Consider the following 27524-nt stretch of genomic DNA (forward strand, 5'->3'; position numbering starts at 1 on the left):
GAGGGACATACACTACCGTTCAAAAGTTTGGGGTCACTTAGAAATGTCCTTGTTTTTGAAACTCGTCTGTCTATTCTTGTTCTGAAGAAATGAAGGCTATTCCATGCTGGAAATTGCCAAGAAACTGAAGATCTCGTTGGATTAGCTAACACAACGTGCCATTGGAACACAGGAGTGATGGTTGCTGATAATGGACCTCTGTACGCCTATGTAGATATTCCATTAAAAAAATCAGCAGTTTCCAGCTACTATAGTCATTTACAACATTAACAATGTCTACACTGTATTTCTGATCATGTTGATGTTATTTTAATGGACAACAGATTTGCTTTACATTTCTAAGTGACTCCAAACCTTTGAACGTTAGTGTAGGTAAATTGCTGTTGGATGTACGTGGCTCGTATTGCACTCAGATGTACACGGAGGGCGAATGTCAGTAACATGCATTTCCATCTCTCCTGGCTCAAAGTGTTGAAAGTACCGAACTGTCTGTTCAAGCAGTTGGCACACAGTCCGGACACTCATCGGAACAACACAAGACATGCAATCTGAGGCCTCTACACAGTACCCAGGTCTAGAACAAAGTCTGGGAAACGCACAGTATTAAATATAGTATTAAAGAGCCACTCTGCCAGCCCTGGTAACTCAAAATAGCAATAAAACCAGATAAAATAACACCTTACAGCACAACGGGGTAAATGTGCTTGTCATTTAGTAGGCCGGGTTTCTATTTACACTGTAATTAGCTGTAATAGCAAAGCAGGCCTAGATCTCATTATTATTATGCCAGGTCCCTGATTACAGACAGCCCCAGGTAGCCCTAACCCTGCCAGGTTCATGATTACAGACAGCCCCAGGTAGCCCTAACCCTGCCAGGTTCCTGATTACAGACAGCCCCAGGTAGCCCTAACCCTGCCAGGTTCCTGATTACAGACAGCCCCAGGTAGCCCTAACCCAGCCAGGTTCCTGATTACAGACAGCCCCAGGTAGCCCTAACCCTGCCAGGTTCCTGATTACAGACAGCCCCAGGTAGCCCTAACCCTGCCAGGTTCCTGATTACAGACAGCCCCAGGTAGCCCTAACCCTGCCAGGTTCCTGATTACAGACAGCCCCAGGTAGCCCTAACCCTGCCAGGTTCCTGATTACAGACAGCCGCAGGTAGCCCTAACCCAGCCGGGTTCATGATTACAGACATCCTCAGATAGCCCTAACCCTGCCAGGTTCCTGTTTACAGACATCCCCAGGTAGCCCTAACCCTGCCAGGTTCCTGATTACAGACAGCCCCAGGTATCCCTAACCCTGCCAGGTTCCTGATTACAAACAGCCCCAGGTAGCCCTAACCTTGCCAGGTTCCTGATTACAGACAGCCCCGGGTAGCCCTAACCCTGCCAGGTTCCTGATTACAGACAGCCCCAGGTAGCCCTAACCCTGCCAGGTTCCTGATTACAGACAGCCCCAGGTAGCCCTAACCCTGCCAGGTTCCTGATTACAGACAGCCCCAGGTAGCCCTAACCCTGCCAGGTTCCTGATTACAGACAGCCCCAGGTAGCCCTAACCCAGCCAGGTTCCTGTTTACAGACAGCCCCAGGTAGCCCTAACCCTGCCAGGTTCCTGATTACAGACAGCCCCAGGTATCCCTAACCCTGCCAGGTTCCTGATTACAGACAACCCCAGGTAGCCCTAACCCTGCCAGGTTCCTAATTACAGACAGCCCCAGGTAGCCCGAACCCTGCCAGGTTCATGATTACAGACATCCTCAGATAGCCCTAACCCTGCCAGGTTCTTGTTTACAGACATCCCCAGGTAGCCCTAACCCTGCCAGGTTCCTGTTTACAGACAGCCCCAGGTAGCCCTAACCCTACCAGGTTCCTGATTACAGACATCCCCAGGTAGCCCTAACCCTGCCAGGTTCCTGTTGACAGACAGCCCTAGGTAGCCCTAACCCTGCCAGGTTCATGTTTACAGGCAATCTAACCCTGCCTCGTTCCTGTTTACAGACAGCCCCAGGTAGCCCTAACCCTGCCAGGTTCCTGTTTACAGACAGCCCCAGGTAGCCCTAACCCTGCCAGGTTCATGTTTACAGGCAACCTAATCCTGCCTCGTTCCTGTTTACAGACAGCCCCAGGTAGCCCTAACCCTGCCAGGTTCATGTTTACAGGCAACCTAACCCTGCCTCGTTCCTGTTTACAGACAACCCCAGGTAGCCTTAACCCTGCCAGGTTCATGTTTATAGACAGCCCAATGTAGTCATGTGTTCTGTTGATCCCCCCGGAGGAAGTTAATGGCAACATTGCTCTCCTCTATCTCTACCTAACGCAAGCACGCACACACTGACCGTCAGTACATTCTCACATTTACAGGTTCTCTATCTTTCTCGAACAGAAATACACTCTCTCACACACACACACACACACACACACACACACACACACACACACACACACACACACACACACACACACACACACACACACACACACACACACACACACACACACACACACACACACACACACACACACACACACTCCTTCTAAATCATACGTTGTAAGAGACTCCTGCCCTGAAAGATACTGTCTCCTTGTTTTTATTATCTGCATGCTATTTATGCACACCATGTACACGCACACACATACGTGCGCACACGCATGCACACACACACACACACACATACACATGCAATCACACACACATGCACGCACACACACATACACATGCAAGCACACACACATGCACGCACACACACATACACATGCAAGCACACACACATGCACGCACACACACATACACATGCAAGCACACACACATGCACGCACACACACATACACATGCAAGCACACACACATGCACGCACACACACCATACACACGCACCATACACAGGGGCAGAGACTTTGAACCCATGACTTTTATGTAAATGTCACTGTCATGTTGTTGATTTAAATTCAGGCCAAACATTCTAACCTTTTACAGAGGTTGAGTACAGTGTGACATATGGTAACTCTATCACTGAGTCACCATGGGCCTATACTGTCATATACTGTAGTATAACTTATCCAGTATTCAGGCTTCAGGACATAAATAACATTTCCCTTTTCCTATAGAATGCCTATTTCTTTCTGTGGGTGAGTCAGCAAGAGCTCCTTGGTTTGATGGCAGCATAACTAGTGGCTCTAATTCTGACCAGGCAGCGCTGTTGTCACGCATGGAAAGAGAGAGGGAAGGAGAGAGAGGGAGAAAGGCAGAGATGGGGAGAGAGAAAGAAAAAGAGAGAGAGAGAAACACAGAGATTTGCTCTGTTACATGTTCTGTAGTTTCCCGATTATCCTCCTGTTCAGGGACACGTCACTAAACCGACCATCACGTTCCACTCGGTTACCTGTGGCGTCACATACTCACCGCCCCCCTTCCACTTAATGTGCCTGGTGCTTCTGTTCTGTTCTGACTGAAGAGTGGGCTGTGGTTCTGTTCTGTCTGAAGAGTGGGCTGTGGTTCTGTTCTGACTGAAGAGTGAGCTGTGGTTCTGTTCTGGTTTAAGAGTGGGCTGTGGCTCTGTTCTGACTGAAGAATGGGCTGTGGTTCTGTTCTGACTGAAGAGTGGGCTGTGGTTCTGTTCTGGTTGAATAGTCATTATTATGCGCCTCATAACAAGCAAATCATTTCAGCTGGAGAAGTATTGGGGTTTATCTTCTGGCAATGTACTCGACTTTACTATAAGATTATATTATATTATTAAGAGATTCCAAATGAAATAGCAGGGCCGAAGTAATCTGTTCTAATAAAAAGTGATTAAATGTGATGAAATTATTGAGACGTGTGTTAAATAAAGAGCTTAAATAACGAGCTTCAAAGCTACTCTTGTTCACACTTGCTGGGTATTACACAGGCTCTGTCTATTACACAGGCTCTGTCTATTACACAGGCTCTGTCTGTTACACAGGCTCTGTCTATTACACAGGCTCTGTCTATTACACAGGCTCTGTCTATTACACAGGCTCTGTCTATTACACAGGCTCTGTCTATTACACAGGCTCTGTCTATTACACAGGCTCTGTCTATTCCCGACGTAGGGAATAGGGTGTCATCTGGGACAGAGACACAGTGTTAAGAAGCAGTGACTGGATTTTCCCAATGGGATTTACCAATAACTGGAATGTCTCAAGATTGCTTCTCAGAAACATGTTACGTTTGGAGAATACAATAGAAAAACACACACACACACACTCACATACACATGCGCACACCCACGCACTCGCACACAGACAGGCACACACACACACACTACACAAAGAAAGAAATACACCAAGGGGAGAAAGACAAAATGCCAAACGGAGTCTTTTGTTGAGCTGTCTTTTAGCACAACCTGTCAGTAACCACAGGAGGTTGCCACAAGTGTTTCCAGCTTTTGTTAAAAGTCAGATTTATAGTCAGACAGTGTGTCCTTCAGGAATATGCTTCCTGTAAGCCCAAACATAAACCGTACACAGCACTGCCTATTCTCTATCCTCCTCTGTTTCCATTGTGGGTTGTTGTTGTTGCAGCAGTGTGACGTGTGTGTAATTGTAGATGCCATTATGGATAACAGCATGGATTTAGCTGAGTGGCTGCAACTGAGTTGATTGTCTGTGTCTGGTCAAAAGCAGGGAACGGTAAGCTGTCCACTTCTGTGCTGATTACGACAAAGCTCTCTGTGTGTGTTTGTGTGTGTGTTTGTGTGTGTTTGTGTGTGTATCTGTGTACAGGTGAGGTGCTTTGATGTGTCGTAAACATTTGTTTTTGTTTGTTCTTTGAAGTCTTGTTTTTTTTCTAAAACCTTGAATCCTTGACAGGTTTTTATTTTCATCAGCAGGCAGCACAGCTCTGATGCTCTGAGGCTGTTCTGTTCTCATTGGGATGCATGGGGGATGTGTGTGTGTGTGTGTGTGTGTGTCTGTGTGTGTGTGTGTGTGTGTGTGTGTGTGTGTGTGTGTGTGTGTGTGTGTGTGTGTGTGTGTGTGTGTGTGTGTGAGTGTCTGTCTGTCTGTCTATATGTGCTGTCTGCAGCTTGTCACACTCAAATCTAAGTCTGTGTGCTCCCAGCTACGAATAACACTCTGCAGTGCTTCTTCCTGACCTCTGACAACCACAAATTCTGCTGCTGTTGAACAAGAAAAAGCATCCACTGAATGGCCTGCTTAATTAGATTGGACATAGACTGCCTCCTAAATTGCACTACTTTTGACCAGGGCCCAGGGCCCATCTATGGTCAATAGTCTAGACCTTGGGTTTAGACCCATATAGCAGCTCTCTCTCATACACACACACACACACACACACACACACACACACACACACACACACACACACACACACACACACACCCCCCAACACACACACGGTAGCCTCTTCACTCATGGCTCAACGTATCAGTGATATGTTTCTCCACCCTGCCGCGTTCCTGATTACAGACAGCCCCAGGTAGCCCAAACCCTGCCGCGTTCCTGTTTACAGACAGCCCCAGGTAGCCCAAACCCTGCCGCGTTCCTGTTTACAAACATCCCCAGGTAGCCCTAACCCTGCCAGGTTCCTGTTTACAAACATCCCCAGGTAGCCCTAACCCTGCCAGGTTCCTGTTTACAAACATCCCCAGGTATCCCTAACCCTGCCAGGTTCCTGTTTACAAACATCCCCAGGTATCCCTAACCCTGCCAGGTTCCTGTTTACAAACAGCCCCAGGTATCCCTAACCCTGCCGCGTTCCTGTTTACAAACATCCCCAGGTATCCCTAACCCTGCCAGGTTCCTGTTTACAAACATCCCCAGGTATCCCTAACCCTGCCAGGTTCCTGTTTACAAACAGCCCCAGGTATCCCTAACCCTGCCGCGTTCCTGTTTACAAACATCCCCAGGTATCCCTAACCCTGCCAGGTTCCTGTTTACAAACAGCCCTAGGTATCCCTAACCCTGCCAGGTTCCTGTTTACAAACAGCCCCAGGTAGCCCTAACCCTGCCGCGTTCCTGTTTACAAACATCCCCAGGTATCCCTAACCCTGCCAGGTTCCTGTTTACAAACAGCCCTAGGTATCCCTAACCCTGCCAGGTTCCTGTTTACAAACAGCCCCAGGTATCCCTAACCCTGCCAGGTTCCTGTTTACAAACAGCCCTAGGTATCCCTAACCCTGCCAGGTTCCTGTTTACAAACAGCCCCAGGTAGCCCTAACCCTGCCAGGTTCCTGTTTACAAACAGCCCCAGGTATCCCTAACCCTGCCGCGTTCCTGTTTACAAACAGCCCCAGGTATCCCTAACCCTGCCAGGTTCCTGATTACAGACAGCCCCAGGTATCCCTAACCCTGCCGCGTTCCTGTTTACAAACAGCCCCAGGTATCCCTAACCCTGCCAGGTTCCTGATTACAGACAGCCCCAGGTAGCCCTAACCCTGCCAGGTTCCTGATTACAGACAGCCCCAGGTATCCCTAACCCTGCCGCGTTCCTGTTTACAAACAGCCCTAGGTATCCCTAACCCTGCCAGGTTCCTGTTTACAAACAGCCCCAGGTATCCCTAACCCTGCCAGGTTCCTGTTTACAAACAGCCCTAGGTATCCCTAACCCTGCCAGGTTCCTGTTTACAAACAGCCCTAGAAAGCCCAAACCCTGCCAGGTTCCTGTTTACAAACAGCCCTAGAAAGCCCAAACCCTGCCAGGTTCCTGTTTACAAACAGCCCTAGGTAGCCCAAACCCTGCCAGGTTCCTGTTTACAAACAGCCCTAGGTAGCCCAAACCCTGCCAGGTTCCTGTTTACAAACAGCCCTAGGTAGCCCAAACCCTGCCAGGTTCCTGTTTACAAACAGCCCTAGGCAGCCCTAACCCTGCTAAGTTCCTGTTTACAAACAGCCCTAGGTAGCCCAAAACCTGCCAGGTTCCTGTTTACAAACAGCCCTAGGTAGCCCTATCCCTGCCAGGTTCCTGTTTACAGACAGCTCCAGGTAGCCCTAACCCTGCCAGGTTCCTGTTTACAGACAGCTCCAGGCAGCCCTAACCCTGCCAGGTTCCTATTTACAGACATCCCCAGGCAGCCCTAACCCTGCCAGGTTCCTGTTTACAGACAGCTCCAGGCAGCCCTAACCCTGCCAGGTTCCTGTTTACAGACAGCCCCAGGTAGCCCTAACCCTGCCAGGTTCCTCTTTACAGACATCTCCGGGCAGCCCTAACCCTGCCAGGTTCCTGTTTACAGACAGCTCCAGGCAGCCCTAACCCTGCCAGGTTCCTGTTTACAGACAGCCCCAGATAGCCCTAACCCTGCCAGGTTCCTCTTTACAGACATCTCCAGGTAGCCCTAACCCTGCCAGGTTCCTGTTTACAGACAGCTCCAGGCAGCCCAAACCCTGCCAGGTTCCTGTTTACAAACAGCCCTAGGTAGGCCAAACCCTGCCAGGTTCCTGTTTACAAACAGCCCCAGGTAGCCCAAACCCTGGCAGGTTCCTGTTTACAGACAGCCCTAGGTAGCCCAAACCCTGCCAGGTTCCTGTTTACAAACAGCCCTAGGTAGCCCAAATCCTGCCAGGTTCCTGTTTACAAACAGCCCTAGGCAGCCCTAACCCTGCTAAGTTCCTGTTTACAAACAGCCCTAGGTAGCCCAAAACCTGCCAGGTTCCTGTTTACAAACAGCCCTAGGTAGCCCTATCCCTGCCAGGTTCCTGTTTACAGACATCTCCAGGTAGCCCTAACCCTGCCAGGTTCCTGTTTACAGACAGCTCCAGGCAGCCCTAACCCTGCCAGGTTCCTATTTACAGACATCCCCAGGCAGCCCTAACCCTGCCAGGTTCCTGTTTACAGACAGCTCCAGGCAGCCCTAACCCTGCCAGGTTCCTGTTTACAGACAGCCCCAGGTAGCCCTAACCCTGCCAGGTTCCTCTTTACAGACATCTCCGGGTAGCCCTAACCCTGCCAGGTTCCTGTTTACAGACAGCTCCAGGCAGCCCTAACCCTGCCAGGTTCCTGTTTACAGACAGCCCCAGATAGCCCTAACCCTGCCAGGTTCCTCTTTACAGACATCTCCAGGTAGCCCTAACCCTGCCAGGTTCCTGTTTACAGACAGCTCCAGGCAGCCCTAACCCTGCCAGGTTTCTATTTATAGACACCCCAGGCAGCCCTAACCCTGCCAGGTTCCTGTTTACAGACAGCTCCAGGCAGCCCTAACCCTGCCAGGTTCCTGTTTACAAACAGCCCCAGGTAGCCCTAACCCTGCCAGGTTTCTGTTTACAAACAGCCCTAGGTAGCCCAAACCCTGCCAGGGTCCTGTTTACAAACAGCCCTAGGTAGCCCTAACCCTGCCAAGTTCCTGTTTACAAACAGCCCTAGGTAGCCCAAACCCTGCCAGGTTCTTTTTTACAAACAGCCCTAGGTAGCCCTAACCCTGCCAGGTTCCTGTTTACAGACAGCCCCAGGTAGCCCTAACCCTGCCAGGTTCATGTTTATAGACATCCCCAGGTATCCCTAACCCTGCCAGGTTCCTGTTTACAAACAGACCTAGGTAGCCCTAACCCTGGCAGGTTCCTGTTTACAGACAGCCCAGATAGCCCTAACCCTGCCAGATTCCTCTTTACAAACATCTCCAGGTAGCCCTAACCCTGCCAGGTTCCTGTTTACAGACAGCTCCAGGCAGCCCTAACCCTGCCAGGTTCCTATTTACAGACATCCCCAAGCAGCCCTAACCCTGCCAGGTTCCTGTTTACAGACAGCTCCAGGCAGCCCTAACCCTGCCAGGTTCCTGTTTACAGACAGCCCCAGGTAGCCCTAACCCTGCCAGGTTCCTCTTTACAGACATCTCCGGGTAGCCCTAACCCTGCCAGGTTCCTGTTTACAGACAGCTCCAGGCAGCCCTAACCCTGCCAGGTTCCTGTTTACAGACATCCCCAGACAGCCCTAACCCTGCCAGGTTCCTGTTTACAGACAGCCCCAGGCAGCCCTAACCCTGCCAGGTTCCTGTTTACAGACAGCTCCAGGCAGCGCTAACCCTGACCAGGTTCCTGTTTACAGACAGCTCCAGGCAGCCCTAACCCTGCCAGGTTCCTGTTTACAGACAGCCCCAGGCAGCCCTAACCCTGCCAGGTTCCTGTTTACAGACAGCCCCAGGCAGCCCTAACCCTGCCAGGTTCCTGTTTACAGACAGCCCCAGGCAGCCCTAACCCTTCCAGTTTCCTGTTTACAGACAGCCCCAGGCAGCCCTAATCCTGCCAGGTTCCTGTTTACAGACAGCCCCAGGCAGCCCTAACCCTGCAAGGTTCCTGTTTACAGACAGCCCCAGGCAGCCCTAACCCTGCCAGGTTCCTGTTTACAGACAGCCCCAGGCAGCCCTAACCCTGCAAGGTTCCTGTTTACAGACAGCCCCAGGCAGCCCTAACCCTGCCAGGTTCCTGTTTACAGACAGCCCCAGGCAGCCCTAACCCTTCCAGTTTCCTGTTTACAGACAGCCCCAGGCAGCCCTAATCCTGCCAGATACACCATACACATTTATGCATGCACATACACACATACATACACATGCATGCACATACACATACACATGCATGCACACGCACACATACACATGCATGCACGCACACACAACATACACACATATACACCACACACACACACACACACACACACACACACACACACACACACACACACACACACACACACACACACCATACACACCATACACACACACACACACACCATACACAGGGGCAGAGACTTTGAACCCATGACTTTTATGTAAATGTCACTGTCATGTTGTTGATTTAAATTCAGGCCAAACATTCTAACCTTTTACAGAGGTTGAGTACAGTGTGACATATGGTAACTCTATCACTGAGTCACCATGGGCCTATACTGTCATATACTGTAGTATAACTTATCCAGTATTCAGGCTTCAGGACATAAATAACATTTCCCTTTTCCTATAGAATGCCTATTTCTTTCTGTGGGTGAGTCAGCAAGAGCTCCTTGGTTTGATGGCAGCATAACTAGTGGCTCTAATCCTGACCAGGCAGCGCTGTTGTCACACATGGAAAGAGAGAGGGAAGGAGAGAGAGGGAGAAAGGCAGAGATGGGGAGAGAGAAAGAAAAAGAGAGAGAGAGAAACACAGAGATTTGCTCTGTTACATGTTCTGTAGTTTCCCGATTATCCTCCTGTTCAGGGACACGTCACTAAACCGACCATCACGTTCCACTCGGTTACCTGTGGCGTCACATACTCACCCGCCGCCCCCCTTCCACTTAATGTGCCTGGTGCTTCTGTTCTGTTCTGACTGAAGAGTGGGCTGTGGTTCTGTTCTGACTGAAGAGTGGGCTGTGGTTCTGTTCTGACTGAAGAATGGGCTGTGGTTCTGTTCTGTTTGAAGAGTGGGTTGAAGAGTGGGCTGTGGCTCTGTTCTCTCTCTCTCTCTCTCTCTCGCTCTCTCTCTCTCAATTCAAGGGGCTTTATTGGCATGGGAAACATATGTTAACATTGCCAAATCAAGTGAAGGAGATAACAAACAAAAGTGAAATAAACAATAATATGAACAGTAAACATTACACTCAGAAGTTCCAAAATAATATTATGTCAATATACAGTGTTGTAACGATGTGCAAATAGTTAAAGTACAAAATGGAAAATAAATGAACATAAATATGGGTTGTATTTACAATGGTGTTTGTTCTTCACTGGTTGCCCTTTTCTTGTGGCAACAGGTCACAAATATTTCTGCTGTGATGGCATACTATGGTATTTCACCCAGTAGATATTGGAGTTTATTAAAATTGGGTTTGTTTTCAAATTCTTTGTGCATCTGTGTAATCTGAGGGAAATATGTGTCTCTAATATGGTCATACATTTGGCAGGAGGTTTGGAAGTGCAGCTCAGTTTCCACCTCATTCTTGGGCATTGTGCACATAGCCTGTTTTCTCTTTAGAGCCAGAACCGCCTATGGCGGCTTTTCTCAATAGCAAGGCTATGCTCACTGAGTCTGTACATAGTCAAAGCTTGTCGGTCAAATAAAATAAAATCTAACTTTATTTGCCACATGGACCAAATACAAGAAGTGTAGACTTTACTGTTAAATGCTGACTTACAAGCCCTTAACCAACAGTGCAGTTCAAGAAGAAGAAAGTATTTACCAAGTAGGCTAAAATAAAAAGTCATAATTAAAAGTAACACAATAACAATAACAAGGCTATATACAGGGGGCACCGGTACCGAGTCAGTGTGCAGGGGTACAGGCTTGTTGAGGTAATCTGTACATGTAGGTGGGGGCAAAGGGACTATGCATAGGTAACAAACATACAGCGAGTTGCAGAAGTGTACAAAAGTGTGGGGGGGAGGGGTCAATGTAAATTGTCCGGTGGCGATTTTTATGAATTGTTTAGCAATCTTAATGGTTTGGGGAAAGAAGCTGTTGAGGAGCCTTTTGGTCCTAGACTTGGCTCTCCGGTACCGCTTTCTGTGCGGTAGCAGAGAAAACAGTCTATAACATGACTGGAGTCTCTGACAATTTTATGGGCTTTCCTCTGACACCACCTATTATATAGGTCCTGGATGGTGTACTGGGCCGTTCGCACTACCCTCTGTAGCCCCTTACGGTCAGCTGCCGAGCAGTTGCCATACCAGGCGGTGATGCAACCGGTCAGGATGCTCTCGATTGTGCAGCTGTAGAACCTTTTGAGGATCTGGGGACCCATGCCAAATCTTTTCAGTCTCCTGAGGGAAAAAAGATTTTGTCGTGCCCTCTTCATGACTGTCTTGGTATGTTTGGATAGTTCGTTGGTGATGTGGACACCAAGGAACTTGAAACTCTAGACCTGCTCCACTACAGCCCTGTCGATGTTAATGGGTGCCTGTTTGGCCCGCCTTTTCCTGTAGTCCACGATCATCTCCTTTGTCTTGCTCACATTGAGGGAGAGGTTGTTGTCCTTGCACCACACTGCCAGTTCTCTGACCTCATCCCTATAGGCCGTCTCATCATTGTCGGTGATCAGGCCTACCACTTTTGTGTCTTGAGCAAACTTAATGATGGTGTTGGAATCATGTTTGGCCACGCAGTCATGTGTGAACAGGGAATACAGAAGGGAACTAAGTACACACCCCTGAGGGGCCCCTGTGTTGTTGCATATTCTTACCACCTGGGATCGGCCCGTCAGGAAGTCCAGGATCCAGTTGCAGAGGGGGGTGTTTAGTCCCAGTGTCCTTAGCTTAGTGATGAGCTTTGTGGGCACTATGGTGTTGAATGTTACCTTCACTTCCTTGGGCACAGGTACTATGGTGGTCTGCTTGAAACGTGTAGGTATTACAGACTCGGTCAGGGAGAGGTTGAAAATGTCAGTGAAGACACTTGACAGTTGGTCCACGCATGCTTTGAGTACACGTCCTGGTAATCCGTCTGGCCCAGTGGCTTTGTGAATGTTGACCTGTTTAAATGTTTTGTTCTCATCGGCTACCGAGAGCATTATCACACAGTCATCCAGAACAGCTGGTGCTCTCATTGCATGCTTCAGTGTTGCTTGCCTCGTAGCGAGTCTCTATGGGGGTGCCACAGGGTTCTATTCTCGGGCCGACTCTTTTCTCTGTATATATATTAATGATGTTGCTCGTGCTGCGGGCGATTCCCTGATCCACCTCTACGCAGATGACACCATTCTGTATACTTCTGGCCCTTCCTTGGACACTGTGCTATTTAACCTCCAAACGAGCTTCAATGCCATACAACACTCCTTCCGTGGCCTCCAACTGCTCTTAAACACTAGTAAAACCAAATGCATGCTTTTCAACCGTTCGCTGCCTGCACCCGCACACCCGACTAGCATCACCACCCTGGATGGTTCCGACCTAGAATATGTGGACATTTATAAGTACCTAGGTGTCTGGCTAGACTGTAAACTCTCCTTCCAGACTCATATCAAACATCTCCAATCTAAAATCAAATCTTGAGTCGGCTTTCTATTTCGCAACAAAGCCTCCTTCACTCACGCCGCCAAACTTACCCTAGTAAAACTGACTATCCTACCGATCCTCGACTTTGGCGATGTCATCTACAAAATAGCTTCCAATACTCTACTCAGCAAACTGGATGCAGTTTATCACAGTGCCATCCGTTTTGTTACTAAAGCACCTTATACCACCCACCACTGCGACCTGTATGCCTCTAGTCGGCTGGCCCTCGCTACATATTTGTCGCCAGACCCACTGGCTCCAGGTCATCTACAAGTCCATGCTAAGCTCCGCCTTATCTCAGTTCACTGGTCACGATGGCAACATCCACCTGTAGCACGCGCTCCAGCAGGTGTATCTCACTGATCATCCCTAAAGCCAACACCTCATTTGGCCGCCTTTCCTTCCAGTTCTCTGCTGCCTGTGACTGGAACGAATTGCAAAAATCGCTGAAGTTGGAGACTTTTATCTCCCTCACCAACTTTAAACATCTGCTATCTGAGCAGCTAACCGATCTCTGCAGCTGTATATAGTCCATCGGTAAATAGCCCACCCAATTTACCTACCTCATCCCCATACTGTTTTTATTTATTTACTTTTCTGCTCTTTTGCACACTCTACCTGCACATGACCATCTGATCATTTATCACTCCTGTGTTAATCTGCTAAATTGTAATTATTCGCCTACCTCCTCATGCCTTTTGCACACAATGTATATAGACTCTTTTTTTTCTTACTGTGTTATTGACTTGTTTATTGTTTACTCCATGTGTAACTCTGTGTTGTTGTCTGTTCACACTGCTATGCTTTATCTTGGCCAGGTCGCAGTTGTAAATGAGAACTTGTTCTCAACTAGCCTACCTGGTTAAATAAATGTAAATACATTTTAAAAAGGCATTTAGCTCGTCTGGTAGGCTTGCGTCACTGGGCAGCTCACGTCTGGGTTTCCCTTTGTAGTCTGTAATAGCCCTGCCATATCCGACGAGTCAGTCACAGTCAGTCACAGTGGTCTGGTATTCTGCCACTGTGTACTCTCTGTTTAGGGCCAAATAGCATTCTAGTTTGCTCTGTTTTTTGTGTGAATTCTTTACAATGTGTCAATTACTTATCTTTTTGTTTTCTCATGATTTGGTTGGGTCTAATTGTGTTGCTGTCCTAGGGCTCTGTGGGGTGTGTTTGTGTTTGTGAACAGAGCCCCAGGTCCAGCTTGCTCTTCTCCAGGTTCATCTCTCTGTAGGTGCTGGCTTTGTTATGGAAGGTTTGGGAATCGCTACCTTTTAGGTGGTTGTAGAATTTAACGGCTCTTTTCTGAGTTTTGATAATTAGTGGGTATCGGCCTAATTCTGCTCTGCATGCATTATTTGGTGTTTTACGCTGTACACATATGATCTTTTTGCAGAATTCTGCATGCAGAGTCTCAATTTGGTGTTTGTCCCATTTTGTGAATTCTTGGTTGGTGAGCGGACCCCAGACCTCACAACCATGAACAGCAATGAGTTCTATAACTGATTAAAGTATTTTTAGCCAGATCCTAATTGGTATGTCGAATCTTATGTTCCTTTTGATGGCATAGAATGCCCTTCTTGCCTTGTCTCTCAGATCGTTCACAGCTTTGTGGAAGTTACCTGTGGCTCTGATGTTTAGGCCAAGGTATGTATAGTTTTTTGTGTGCTCTACTAGGGAAACAGTGTCTAGATGTAATTTGTATTTGACACACACATTCTAAACATGTAAGATCAAGAAGATCAAACTATGGGAGAATAAATGTGAAGATGGGGATAGAAGTTGTTTCAAGCAGCTTGACACCTACCTTTCTACATACGATGTTGACAGAGCTCCTATCGTGCAAATAGTTAGCTCACATTTACCCAATCTCAACAGTGAGTTCTACTCCTACTTCCCTGACATTGAAAACAAGTCTGCCAAACTTGACTGGGTGTGTAAATCCTTTCATGACTTACAGTACCAACAACAACATTCCTACCAGACTGCAGGATAATCTTCTGGATGTGTCCTCAGGCCATGGCATGAAGATGAGGTACTCAGAGACAAGACTGTCACAGTTCTGGTGGGATGTGGAGAAGGAATATCCTGATTTGGGGAAGCAAGCACTGAATGAACTGCTACCCTTTGGATCTACATATGTATGTGAAATGACATTTTCATCCATGACTCTAATCAAGACCAAGAACAGGTACAGACTCGACTTGGAGAAAAGCATGATCACTGCTGTTGCCACACTGACCCCAAGACTGGCAAAGTTTATGAGTGAGAGACAGGGTCAAGTTTCTCATTGATTGGTGAGTCCTCCGTCCTCACAGAAGGCCTTTTGCCTTTTGGTAGGCCGTCATTGTAAATAACAATTTGTTCTTAACTGACTTTAAAAAATATATACAGTACCGTTCAAAAGTTTGGGGTCACTTAGAAATGTACTTGTTTTTGGTAGAAAAGCTATTTTTTTGTCCATTATAATAACATCAAGGTGATCAGAAATACAGTGTAGACATTGTTAATGTTGTAAATGACTATTGTAGCTGGAAACAGGTGATTTGTTAAATGGGATATCTACAGTGCCTTGCGAAAGTATTCGGCCCCCTTGAACTTTGCGACCTTTTTCCACATTTCAGGCTTCAAACATAAAGATATAAACTGTATTTTTTTGTGAAGAGTCAACACCAAGTGGGACACAATCATGAAGTGGAAGGACATTTACTGGATATTTTAAACTTTTTTAACAAATCAAAAACTGAAAAATTGGGCGTGCAAAATTATTCAGCCCCTTTACTTTCAGTGCAGCAAACTCTCTCCAGAAGTTCAGTGAGGATCTCTGAATGATCCAATGTTGACCTAAATGACTAATGATGATAAATACAATCCACCTGTGTGTAATCAAGTCTCCGTATAAATGCACCTGCACTGTGATAGTCTCAGAGGTCCGTTAAAAGCGCAGAGAGCATCATGAACAAGGAACACACCACGCAGGTCCGAGATACTGTTGTGAAGAAGTTTAATGCCGGATTTGGATACAAAAAGTTTTCCCAATTTCCCAAGCTTTAAACATCCCAAGGAGCACTGTGCAAGCGATAATATTGAAATGGAAGGAGTATCAGACCACTGCAAATCTACCAAGACCTGGCCGTCCCTCTAAACGTTCAGCTCATACAAGGAGAAGACTGATCAGAGATGCAGCCAAGAGGCCCATGATCACTGGATGAACTGCAGAGATCTACAGCTGAGGTGGGAGACTCTGTCCATAGGACAACAATCAGTCGTATATTGCACAAATCTGGCCTTTATGGAAGAGTGGCAAGAAGAAAGCCATTTCTTAAAGATATCCATAAAAAGTGTTGTTTAAAGTTTGCCACAAGCCACCTGGGAGACACACCAAACATGTGGAAGAAGGTGCTCTGGTCAGATGAAACCAAAATTGAACTTTTTGGCAACAATGCAAAACGTTATGTTTGGCGTAAAAGCAACACAGCTGAACACACCATCCCCACTGTCAAACATGGTGGTGGCAGCATCATGGTTTGGGCCTGCTTTTCTTCAGCAGGGACAGGGAAGATGGTTAAAATTGATGGGAAGATGGATGGAGCCAAATACAGGACCATTCTGGAAGAAAACCTGATGGAGTCTGCAAAAGACCTGAGACTGGGACGGAGATTTGTCTTCCAACAAGACAATGATCCAAAACATAAAGCAAAATCTACAATGGAATGGTTCAAAAATAAACATATCCAGGTGTTAGAATGGCCAAGTCAAAGTCCAGACCTGAATCCAATCGAGAATCTGTGGAAAGAACTGAAAACTGCTGTTCACAAATGCTCTCCATCCAACCTCACTGAGCTCGAGCTGTTTTGCAAGGAGGAATGGGAAAAATGTCAGTCTCTCGATGTGCAAAACTGATAGAGACATACCCCAAGCGACTTACAGCTGTAATCGCAGCAAAAGGTGGCGCTACAAAGTATTACCTTAAGGGGGCTGAATAATTTTGCACGCCCAATTTTTCAGTTTTTGATTTGCACATAAGTTTGAAATATCCAATAAATGTCGTTCCACTTCATGATTGTGTCCCACTTGTTGCTGATTCTTCACAAAAAAATACAGTTTTATATCTTTATGTTTGAAGCCTGAAATGTGGCAAAAGGTCGCAAAGTTCAAGGGGGCCGAATACTTTCGCAAGGCACTGTACATACAGTTGAAGTCGGAAGTTTACATACACTTAGGTTGGAGTCATTAAAACTCATTTTTCAACGACTCCACAAATGTATTGTTAACAAACTGTAGTTTTGGCAAATCGGTTAGGACATCTACTTTTTCCAACAATTGTTTACAGACAAATTATTTCACTTTAAATTCATGGCATCACATTTCCAGTGGGTCAGAAGTTTACATACACTAAGTTGACTGTGCCTTTAAACAGCTCGGAAAATTCACGAAAATGATGTCATGGCTTTAGAAGCTTCTTAAAGTCTAATTGACATCATTTGTGTCAATTGGAGGTGTAACTGTGGATGTATTTCAAGGACTACCTTTAAACTCAGTGCCTCTTTTCTTGACATCATGGGAAAATCAAAGAAATCAGCCAAGACATCAGGAAAAATATTATAGACCTCCACAAGTCTGGTTCATCCTTGGGAGCAATTTCCAAACCTGAAGGTACCACATTCATCTGTACAAGGTACCTGAAGGTACCACGCTCATCTGTACAAACAATAGTACGCAAGTATAAACGCCATGGGACCACCCAGCTGTCATACCGCTCAGGAAGGAGACGCATTCTGTCCCCTAGAGATGAACATACTTTAGTGCAAAAAGTGCAAGTCAATCACAGAACAACAGCAAAGGACTTTGTGAAGATGCTGGAGGAAACAGGTACAAAAGCATCTATATCCACAGTAAAATGAGTCCTATATCGACATAACCTGAAAGGCCGCTCAGCAAGAAAGAAACCACTGCTCCAAAATCCAGACTACGGTTTGGAACTAAACATGGGGACAAAGATCGTACTTTTTGGTGAAATGTCCTCTGGTCTGATGAAACAAAAATAGAACTGTTTGGTCATAATGACCATTGTTATGTTTGGAGGAAAAAGGGGGATGCTTGCAAGCCGAAAAACACCATCCCAACCGTGAATCAAGCGGGTGGCAGCATCATGTTGTGGGGGTGCTTTGCCGCAGGAAGGATTAGTGCACTTCACAAAATAGATGGCAGCATGAGGAAGGAAAATGATGTGGATATATTGAAGCATCATCTCAAGACATCCGTCGGGAAGTTAAATCTTGGTCGCAAATGGGTCTACCAAATGGACAATGACCCCAAGCATACTTCCAACATTGTGGCAAATTGGCTTAAGGACAACAAAGTCAAGGTATTGGAGAAATCACAAAGCCCTGACCTCAATCCTATAGATCATTTTGGGCAGAACTGAAAAGGTGTGAGCGAGCAAGGAGGCCTACTAACCTGGCTCAGTTACACCAGCTCTGTCAGGAGGAATGGGCAAAAATTATTGTGGGAAGCTTGTGAAGACTACCCGAAACATTTGACCCAAGTTAAACAAATTAAAAGCTATGCTACCAAATACTAATTGAGTGTATGTAAACTTCTGACCCACTGGGAATGTGATGAAAGAAATAAAAGCTGAAATAAATCATTCTCTCTACTATTATTCTGACATTTCACATTCTTAAAATATAGTGATGATCCTAACTGACCTAAAACAGGGAATTGTTACTTTTTTTACCTAGGCAAGTCAGTTAAGAACAAATTCTTATTTTCAATAAATGACGGCCTAGGAACTGTGGGTTAACTGCCTCGTTCAGGGGTAGAGCGACAGATTTGTACCTTGTCAGCTCGGGGTTTTGATCTTGCAACCTTTCGGTTATTAGTCCAATGCCTAGTCACATACAGCTGATGTGTTGTTCATTGGAGTCCACAAACAAAGAGAAAAGGTGAGAGGAGGAGAGTGCATAAAGGCGAGAAGGAATACAATGTGAACTGTGTTTATTCGTGATCAAGGGTGTATTCATTCCGCCGATTCTGGAAGCAAAGAAACATGGATAAAAATACTAGAATTTGTCTAATAGAAACTCTTATTTACAACTGTTGGACTAATGATCACACCCTAGATAAGCTAGATGCAGGTAAGGCGGTATTGTATACAAGGCAGTATTGAATGTGTCACTGTCTGTCCATGTGTCACTGTCTGTCATCTCAAATGTTTCTCTCGACCTGTGTGCACCTACGTTGTACACTTTCATTCATATGCTAGATTGTAGTACCCTCATGATGGGTATAGGGAAAATTTGAGTATCATGTAGTAGCCTAAACCTTTCGATGTTACATTGAACTGGTGAATGGAATATGAATGACAGTCATCCAATATGCAAAAATAGAAATAAGGCCATGCTCATGAAAAAAAAAGTCTGAAATCATCCATCATCTTAAACGGCACTGACTGCTACTGGTCTTCAGTACATGGGAGTTCATATCCCACCTCTCATCAATGTGATGACTCATTGCAGTGATGTATGACAGCGTGTTCATAGACATCCAACCATTTGTTTTTAACGCCATGCATGGGGGGTTTTAAAGCTTGCACTTTGTACTTGCAGAGCAATCATTGTACAATTTGGTTCTTCTAGATGTGCCGTCAGAGCAGTAAAGCCGACATCCTCTACCATTGACCATGGCTGCATATCAACTGGAATCGTTTCTGTAATCAGTGCTGTGATTTCTTTCACTCCGTCCCTTCTTGCACTTCTTTTACGTGAACCTGTCTAATGTCTGTTGTTAGTGGCCTGCACAGTTTCGGGGTCTCACGGTGCCCCCCTTTTTAGATGGTTAAGTATTGCATCTGTACTGCCACTCTAGCTCAGTTCCACTGTGTATTTCACCACCTTCTCGTTTAACTTGTCAAAGTATTGTCATACAGGACTTCACTGCGGTTGCTTCCCTGTCTCACTGCCATTTTTTCAACTGTTAACAACGAAGACGTGCTGAGCGTTTTATGTCTGTGGCAAAAAGTAGCGTTACAGCATTGTTGCATTAGGTATTTGTATAATTTGTATTTTTGTCTTTATGATGATGATCGGGACCTGTTAGTGGTAGTTTTGTGACTTTTGTTTTGTTTTGTAAAGGGAAAACGTTTTTTCTAAACGTTAACGATTCTAATTTTGTTTAAACGTTCACAGCCCTAGTGTCAGTGCGTGTGACTGTGTGGGTGTGTGTGTGTGTGGGTGTAGATGCTGAGCTATAGGACACACCTCTTCTCTCCTGCTGTCTCACTGCCGGCTCTCCACCTGTTACTCCATAGGAAATCAGCAAACAGTTCTCTGTCTCTCCGTGAAAAAAAAATAATTATCATTTCGACTTTTCTTCCGTGTATTCACTTGGGGAAAGAGGTAGAAACACGGCCTGTGTTTACGTGCTGTACAGTGGACGGGGTAGACTCAAATTGATTCTTACATCAGCTGATATCTCAAAGTGCTGTACAGAAACCCAGCCTAAAACCCCAAACAGCAAGCAATGCAGGTGTAGAAGCACGGTGGCTAGGAAAAACTCCCTAGAAAGGCCAAAACCTAGGAAGAAACCTAGAGCGGAACCAGGCTATGAGGGATGGCCAGTCCTCTTCTGGCTGTGCCGGGTGGAGATTATAACAGAACATGGCCAAGATGTTCAAATGTTCATAAATGACCAGCATGGTCAAATAATAATAATCACAGTAGTTGTCGAGGGTGCAGCAAGTCAGCACCTCAGGAGTAAATGTCAGTTGGTTTTTCATAGCCGATCATTAAGAGTATCTCTACCGCTCCTGCTGTCTCTAGAGAGTTGAAAACAGCGGGTCTGGGACAGGTAGCACGTCCGGTGAACAGGTCAGGGTTCCATAGCCGCAGGCAGAACAGTTGAAACTGGAGCAGCAGCACGGCCAGGTGGACTGGAGACAGCAAGGAGTCATCATGCCAGGTAGTCCTGAGGCTGGATGGATGCCTAAGGAAACCAGGATTTCCCCCCAAAATTAATATATATATTTATATATATAAATAAATTATGTATCTTTCTTTGTTTCATAATTGTCGTTCAATTTGCAAAAGGCTGAATGTATCTCACCAGAGAAAGTAGCCGAGCGAATGAAACAGAGCACCTCTGTCTCTGTATGGATAGCCCATGTATCTGATGCTGTCTTGTCATAAAGAGGATGATATTGTTGCCGCCCGTACTGATGCTGTCTGGTCAAAAAGAGGATAATATTGTTGCCGCCCGCAGCATTGAATGCAAGAGAAGCCAGTGAGCATTTGGCCGCCCTTAATAAACAAATTATGAAATAATAGCCAATCAATGTTGAGCTAAACTGAGCGAGCTCAACTGTGAATGGTCCTGGTCCACCAAAAAAAAGTGTCAAGGGAAGCCAGTTTGGATTTGGCTTCACACCAATCACATCACATCAAGCCAAACGCCATTGACAGAATAAACTTGAATTGTTGCATCTCGATATTGTTGTTGTCCTCCAGTGGCTAGCTAACTCAAATTGACCGTTTCCTAAATTAGTAATGGATGGAAATAGGGATTTGGTCTTGTGGTTTTACTTAATTCTCAGTACTGGCCAATGATTATAACGGTGATTCTGATCCAACCATAAATTCATACATTGTGCCCCTTGCCTGATGTAGAAGGCTAGTGTTAACTAGCTGGCTCATCGTTGCCCATGAAGTTAGGCTAGTGAGAAAGCATTTTAGCCAGGTAGCCAATCAGAATCATACAGAATCATATACCATTTTGGCAACATGAAAGAGAGGGGGATGGCATTGGCGTTTCTCTAAAAGTAGGGTGAGTTCACATGTTTTCTCTACTTGCGAGCGCGCACGCACACACACACACGTACACACACACACAAATTAGTACTATGGACAGCCACATCATATTTAGCTTATGTTGATTGGACTAAATTGTTTTTGGTATCTTTTAGTTGTCACTGTATTAGACTAATCATATGTGATTTGAAGATGTTGAAATGTTAAAGTTGAAATGGTGCTGAAATAGTGGTGGCAGCTCCTGTTTTCTTTGCAACTTGCAGTAACTCTCTGGTGTTCTAAATCAATAGTTGTTTAGTAGTCCGAAAATGTTGGAAATGGTAACTTGCTTGACCATGCTGCAGGTAATGTAACTGTTTGTTACATGCAATATGTTTTGTGGACTTCACCGGACAGATGTTGCTCTCCGGTTTTGTGATGAAACAAAGGTGTGGCTGAATTTATTCTGGGCCTATAGGCCAATATATAATGGCGTCAAGGCATATGAACTAACTGATTATAGAGCAAACAACGCAATTATCGCAACACATAATAATGGCTTTGTAATATGGCTTTTTCCCCCAGTGATTTAACCCACTCACTGTTACTGTGTAGACTGTAGGGGATTTTAACTGTTCGAAGAGAAGAGAGACTGCAGAATCTTCAAACAACAACTTTATTATAAGATTTGAAAAAATGGAGCAGTCAACTATGCTCTTCAACAGTACTAAGTTAAGGCCCAACGAACAGAGTTGTCTCTCAGCTTTTATAAAAAGGTTCAATCTTTTTGTCTATGTGGCAGTTAGCAGATGTGTGTAAACAGGGGTGGGGAACATAGTGTATAAAAAAGGCATTTAGCTTGTCTTTGTAGATTAAGATAGCTGATGTTGCCACCATTGTCTGATCTTTCCTGCAAGTTTCCACACAGAGGAGTTCCTGCAGATAGTTCAAACAGGATGTCACAAACTGTCACACCCTGATCTGTTTCACCTGTCCTTGTGATTGTCTCCATCCCCTCCAGGTGTCACTTATTTTCCCCAGTGTATTTATCCCTGTGTTTCCTATCTCTCTGTGCCAGTTCGTCTTGTATGTTTATCAAGTCAACCAGCATATTTTTTCCCGTACTCCTTTTTCTATTCTCCTTTTGCTAGTCCTCCCGGTTCGAACCATTGTCTGTTTTCTGGACTCTATGCCCGACCTGCCTGACCATTCTGCCTGCCCTGACCTCGAGCCTGCCTGCCCTTCAGGACCTCCTGGACTCTGAACTGATATTGACATTTTGCCTGTCCACGACCATTCTCTTGCCTCCTCCCCTTTGGATGTATTAAACATCTTAAACTCCAACCATCTGCCTCCTGTGTCTGCATTTGGGTCTCGCCTTGAGTCATGATACATACTGCGGTCGCACCCAGCTCTTATCTGTATACCCAGGCTAACTAAGTCACACAAGACAACAAGCCTACATCAGCAAAAAAAATCACAAGCATATACAATGGACAATTCTCTAAGTAAAAATATCATAGTATGTCTAATTTAGAAATGTTCCATGACAAGACAGTGATTTGTTTTAGGGAAACTGGTTGGTATGCTGTCAGGTTGAGGACAGCAGCAATCTTCAAATGACTTAACCATTTCCTCACCAGCTATGACAGCATTCTCGGGTACTTCAAAATATGATTCCTTTACACGGTTCCTATACACCAGTGGTCAACAACCTTTTCTGAGTCAAGATCACTTTCTGAGTCAAAATGCAAGCCGAGATCTACCACTCAGATTTATTTAAACATGACTTCAACAACATGAGCCTATGCAACATTAACTAATTAAAAACAGTTCTGTAGCAATGAGGTTTGTGCAGTAGGCTATAGGCCCAAAACATTATCACTGCATATTGGCTACGCTTGAATTGCCCAGCCGATGTTGTTCTTCTCAGACCATCTTTTTAAATTATATTTCAAAATTGTAGGTATATGATCACACTGGTAATAGATCATTTGTTCTATTACTTGTGAGGCACAGCTGAGTGAGCATAATAATTAGCTTGTTTTGTTTACTGTGCTGATGGCCTGCATCTGATGGTCAGTCTGAGGGGAGGCTGCCTCTCACCCGACTCACTGTCCCTCCTCTCTCCCTCCCTCAACTGAGAAAAGGGGACACAGTCTTCCAGCTGATTGTGAGGCTTAAGTTGCACTGCATTACTTCTGCCTCATGAACCAATTAATGTTGTTACTCCTATGACCAGAGAAATAACAACGACGCAAGCTTATCGAAACACTCACATTTTATGGCTTATAAAACTGACGAACTAAGTGTTGACAGTGCTGAATAACAACTTAAACATGAACTCACTCATAAAAACAGCACCTCTCTGCTGTATTCGTTGAATTTCTCTCTACTCATGGTTTTAAATGTTCTGAAATCTCACAGGATCAACTTTGCTGTGAGTTCAAGGCTTCTTTTTACAGTCTATGGAGCGAGGAAACTGTGTAGACACGGTGATCTGAAATATCTGATTGACTAGCATTAGGCCTATAGGTGCACTTGATGTGCTCTCTGGGCCTGCCGGGTAGGCGGAGTTCTACCTTCAGACACATGAAATGGTTTAAAATGGGAACACTTTGCCTTCCCGGCGCTAGGGCTGCTGAATCAAGTGCACCTACCGTCAACAGCAGGAAACTGAAAGAATAGGAACGCACGGCTTTATTGTTGGGTTTATCACAGAAATTCATCGCGATCGACCGGTTGGCGACCACTGCTGTACACCTATATTACAAACACACAAGGCACACCTCACTGACTAGTCTCTGTCTCTGTATCCTTCTAGATCACCACCCTGATCAATCACAAAGACAAACCAAAGAAGTCTGAGAGGACGCAGCAGGCCATACAAAGGGTGGGCCAGGCTGTTAGTGTTGCTGTGGGTCGCTTCGTTGCCGTGGGTGAGGCCATTGCCGTGGAGAATGAGGAGCTGAAGGAGGAGATGGGCATGGCCTGCTTCGAGGCCCGCAGAGCAGGTAACTGGATCTGCGTCTGAATTACATCCTAAATGGCATCCTAGTACACTCTATAGGGAAGAATTTTAAATGCAGTCCAACGAAGGGAGTGTTTTTGCTGTTTTCATCATAAATAAATGTTTAAAATGGGTCGGAAACTTTCCATGGGAAGTTAAGCCCTTGAATTTGGCGAATTGTGCTTAAATTCACAACAGAAATGAGCTTATAACAGGGAACCTTTTTTGTGGGATACAGAGAAGGCCATTCTAGGTCTTGTGGCATATTGTGGTTAAACTATCCCCAGTTCAATGGAATTGCAACCCTCTGCATGCACAGTTCATTCTTCCATCACATGTACAGCTGATTCTCAAGATCTTGCACCCTAATGAGATGCTATCGAGCCTGCGCTACATATTATATGAACCAAGGACTACATGCTTTCTGGGAAGTTTTGATTACAATACTGGGTGGGGTGAATATATTTTATATGACATACGTTATTTTTTGTTAACTGGTAAATAGTACCCTATAGCAAAGTGCGTTTAAATCATTTCTAATATATTAACCATTTCTGCTAGTTCGTTTTTGCTACGATGTGGGTTTTAGCTTGCCGAGGAGTGGTAGTTCATTTATTTCCATACATGTTTCATTCTAAAACATTTGTCTTACAAAGGACTTGTTTAATCTAACTGCTTAACTATTTATCTGCACAGGGAATTGTATTCAGATTAAAAAATAAAATAAAAATCTAATCTTTACAGGAAAATGCCACGAGCACTATCTCATGTGTGGAGACATTTCACTGCAGTTAATGTAGAAGGAAAAGTTGTGTACATTTGCAAATACTGTGCCAAATCATATGTGAAGAATGCAACAAAGCTGCAGAATCATCTGACCAAGTGCATAACGTTCCCTCAGCACTCACAACAAGCAACCTCTGACAAAAGTCCCTCTACTTCTATTCAAGGTGAAAATTATGAATCAGACACCTTATTGTCGTGTTTTTGGCTATGCCGGATGGTGGTTATAGCGTTGGACGAAAAGTGGTTAATTTCCCCCCACCTGATGTTCCCAGACTCTATATGTTAACCAAGGGATTTCCAATAGTTACATCAGTAGGGTAGAGAGAGGAAAAAGGGAGGGAGAGGTATTTATGACTGTCATAAACCTACCCCCAGGCCAGCGTCATAACATTATTGATAGCAACAACTCATGGTCCTCCTGTAATCAGAAGTTTTTTTGACCCAATGGAGGAACGTAGTCAGAGAAATGCTGATGAATGTCTTGCTCAAGCTGTGTCTGTAACTGGTTCCCCTCTGATGCTCACAGGCAATGTGTATTGGAAGAGATTTCTGAATGTTCTTCGCCCAGCATACACCCCTCCAACCAGACATGCTTTATATACTCATTTGCTGGATGCAGAGTTCAACAGCGTTCAAGTGAAGGTCAAGCAAATCATAGAGAAAGCAGACTGTATTGCAATCATCTCTGATGGGTGGTCGAATGTTCGTGGGCAAGGAATAATTAACTATATCATCTCCACCCCTCAACCAGTATTCTACAAGAGCACAGACACAAGGTACACCAGACACACCGGTCTCTACATTGCAGATGAGTTGAAGGCAGTCATCAATGACCTTGGACAACAGAAGGTATTTGCACTGGTGACAGACAATGGATACACTCTACAAGAAAGCCAAGGAAATGGTTAGGTATGTGAAGGGTCATCAAGTCATAGCAGAAATCTACCTTACCAAGCAAAGTGAGAAGAATAAGCGCCTCACATTGAATCTGCCCAGCAACACCCGTTGGGGTGGTGTTATCATCATGTTTGACAGCCTCCTGGAGGGGAAGGAGTCTCTCCAATAAATGTTCATATCACAGTCTGCTGATATGGACAGCCCCATCAAGAGGATCCTCCTGGATGATGTATTTTGGGAGAGAGTAGTAAGCAGCCTGAAACTCCTGAAACCTATAGCAGTAGCCATTGCACGGATTTAGGGAGACAATGCCATCCTGACTAATATTCAGACTGCTTGCAGATGTAAGAGAAGAAATCCATACTGCCCTGCCCACTTCACTGTTGCTCCAAGCAGAGGAAACTGTAGTTCTTAAATACATCAAAAAGCGTGAAGACTTCTGCCTGAAGCCCAAACACACCGCAGCGTACATGTTGGACCCCAAGTATGCTGGCAAGAGCATCCTGTCTGGTGCAGAGATCAACAAGGCCTATGGTTTCATCACTACTGTGTCTCGCCACCTTGGCCTGGCTGAGGGAAAGGTTCTTGGCAGTCTGGTGAAGTACACTTCCAAGCAAGGGCTTTGGGATGGAGATGCAATATGGCAATCGTGCCAACATATCTCATCAGCCACCTGGTGGAAGGGACGTTGTGGATCTGAGGCTCTTTCCCCTGTTGCCTCCATCAGCCTCCAAATCCCACGAACAGCGCAACTGGTCCTTGTTTTGGAACACACACACCAAAGCACGCAACAGGCTGACCAATACAAGGCTTGAAAAATTGGTGGCCATCTGGGCAAATTTGAGGCTTTTTGAGCCCGACAACGAGCCATCCTCAACAAGGTTGGAAAGTGACAGTGAAAATGAGGCCTCAGAGTCTGATGTTCAAGAGGTGGACATTGAGGAGGTCCAGGGAGAAGACATGGAAGCCTGAGAGGAAGACAACCAAAGCTTTAGTTTCTAGACTATCATTTTACAGATGTACTGTATGTTGAAAACGTTTTTGGGAGATGCGATGGATCATTGGGGATCACTCAATATTCCCTTTCTTTTGTTGTTCAGTGAAATCATCCC

The 27524-nt window shown here is 45.5% G+C and overlaps 1 protein-coding gene across 6 annotated transcripts in view; it reads left to right on the top strand.

Moving 5' to 3' along the window:
* The window catches only part of LOC139392055 (catenin (cadherin-associated protein), alpha-like 1), a 139416-nt gene that overhangs the window by 47485 nt on the left and 64407 nt on the right, over window positions 1-27524 (top strand). For all 6 annotated transcript variants that reach the window (XM_071139716.1, XM_071139720.1, XM_071139718.1 and 3 more), the window contains exon 2: window positions 24544-24733. In XM_071139716.1, coding sequence (XP_070995817.1) covers window positions 24544-24733 — 190 coding nt within the window. The remainder of the gene's footprint in view (window positions 1-24543; window positions 24734-27524) is intronic.

Source organism: Oncorhynchus clarkii, chromosome 32 (assembly GCF_045791955.1).
Source record: "Oncorhynchus clarkii lewisi isolate Uvic-CL-2024 chromosome 32, UVic_Ocla_1.0, whole genome shotgun sequence".
Classification (NCBI taxonomy): Eukaryota; Metazoa; Chordata; class Actinopteri; order Salmoniformes; family Salmonidae; genus Oncorhynchus; species Oncorhynchus clarkii.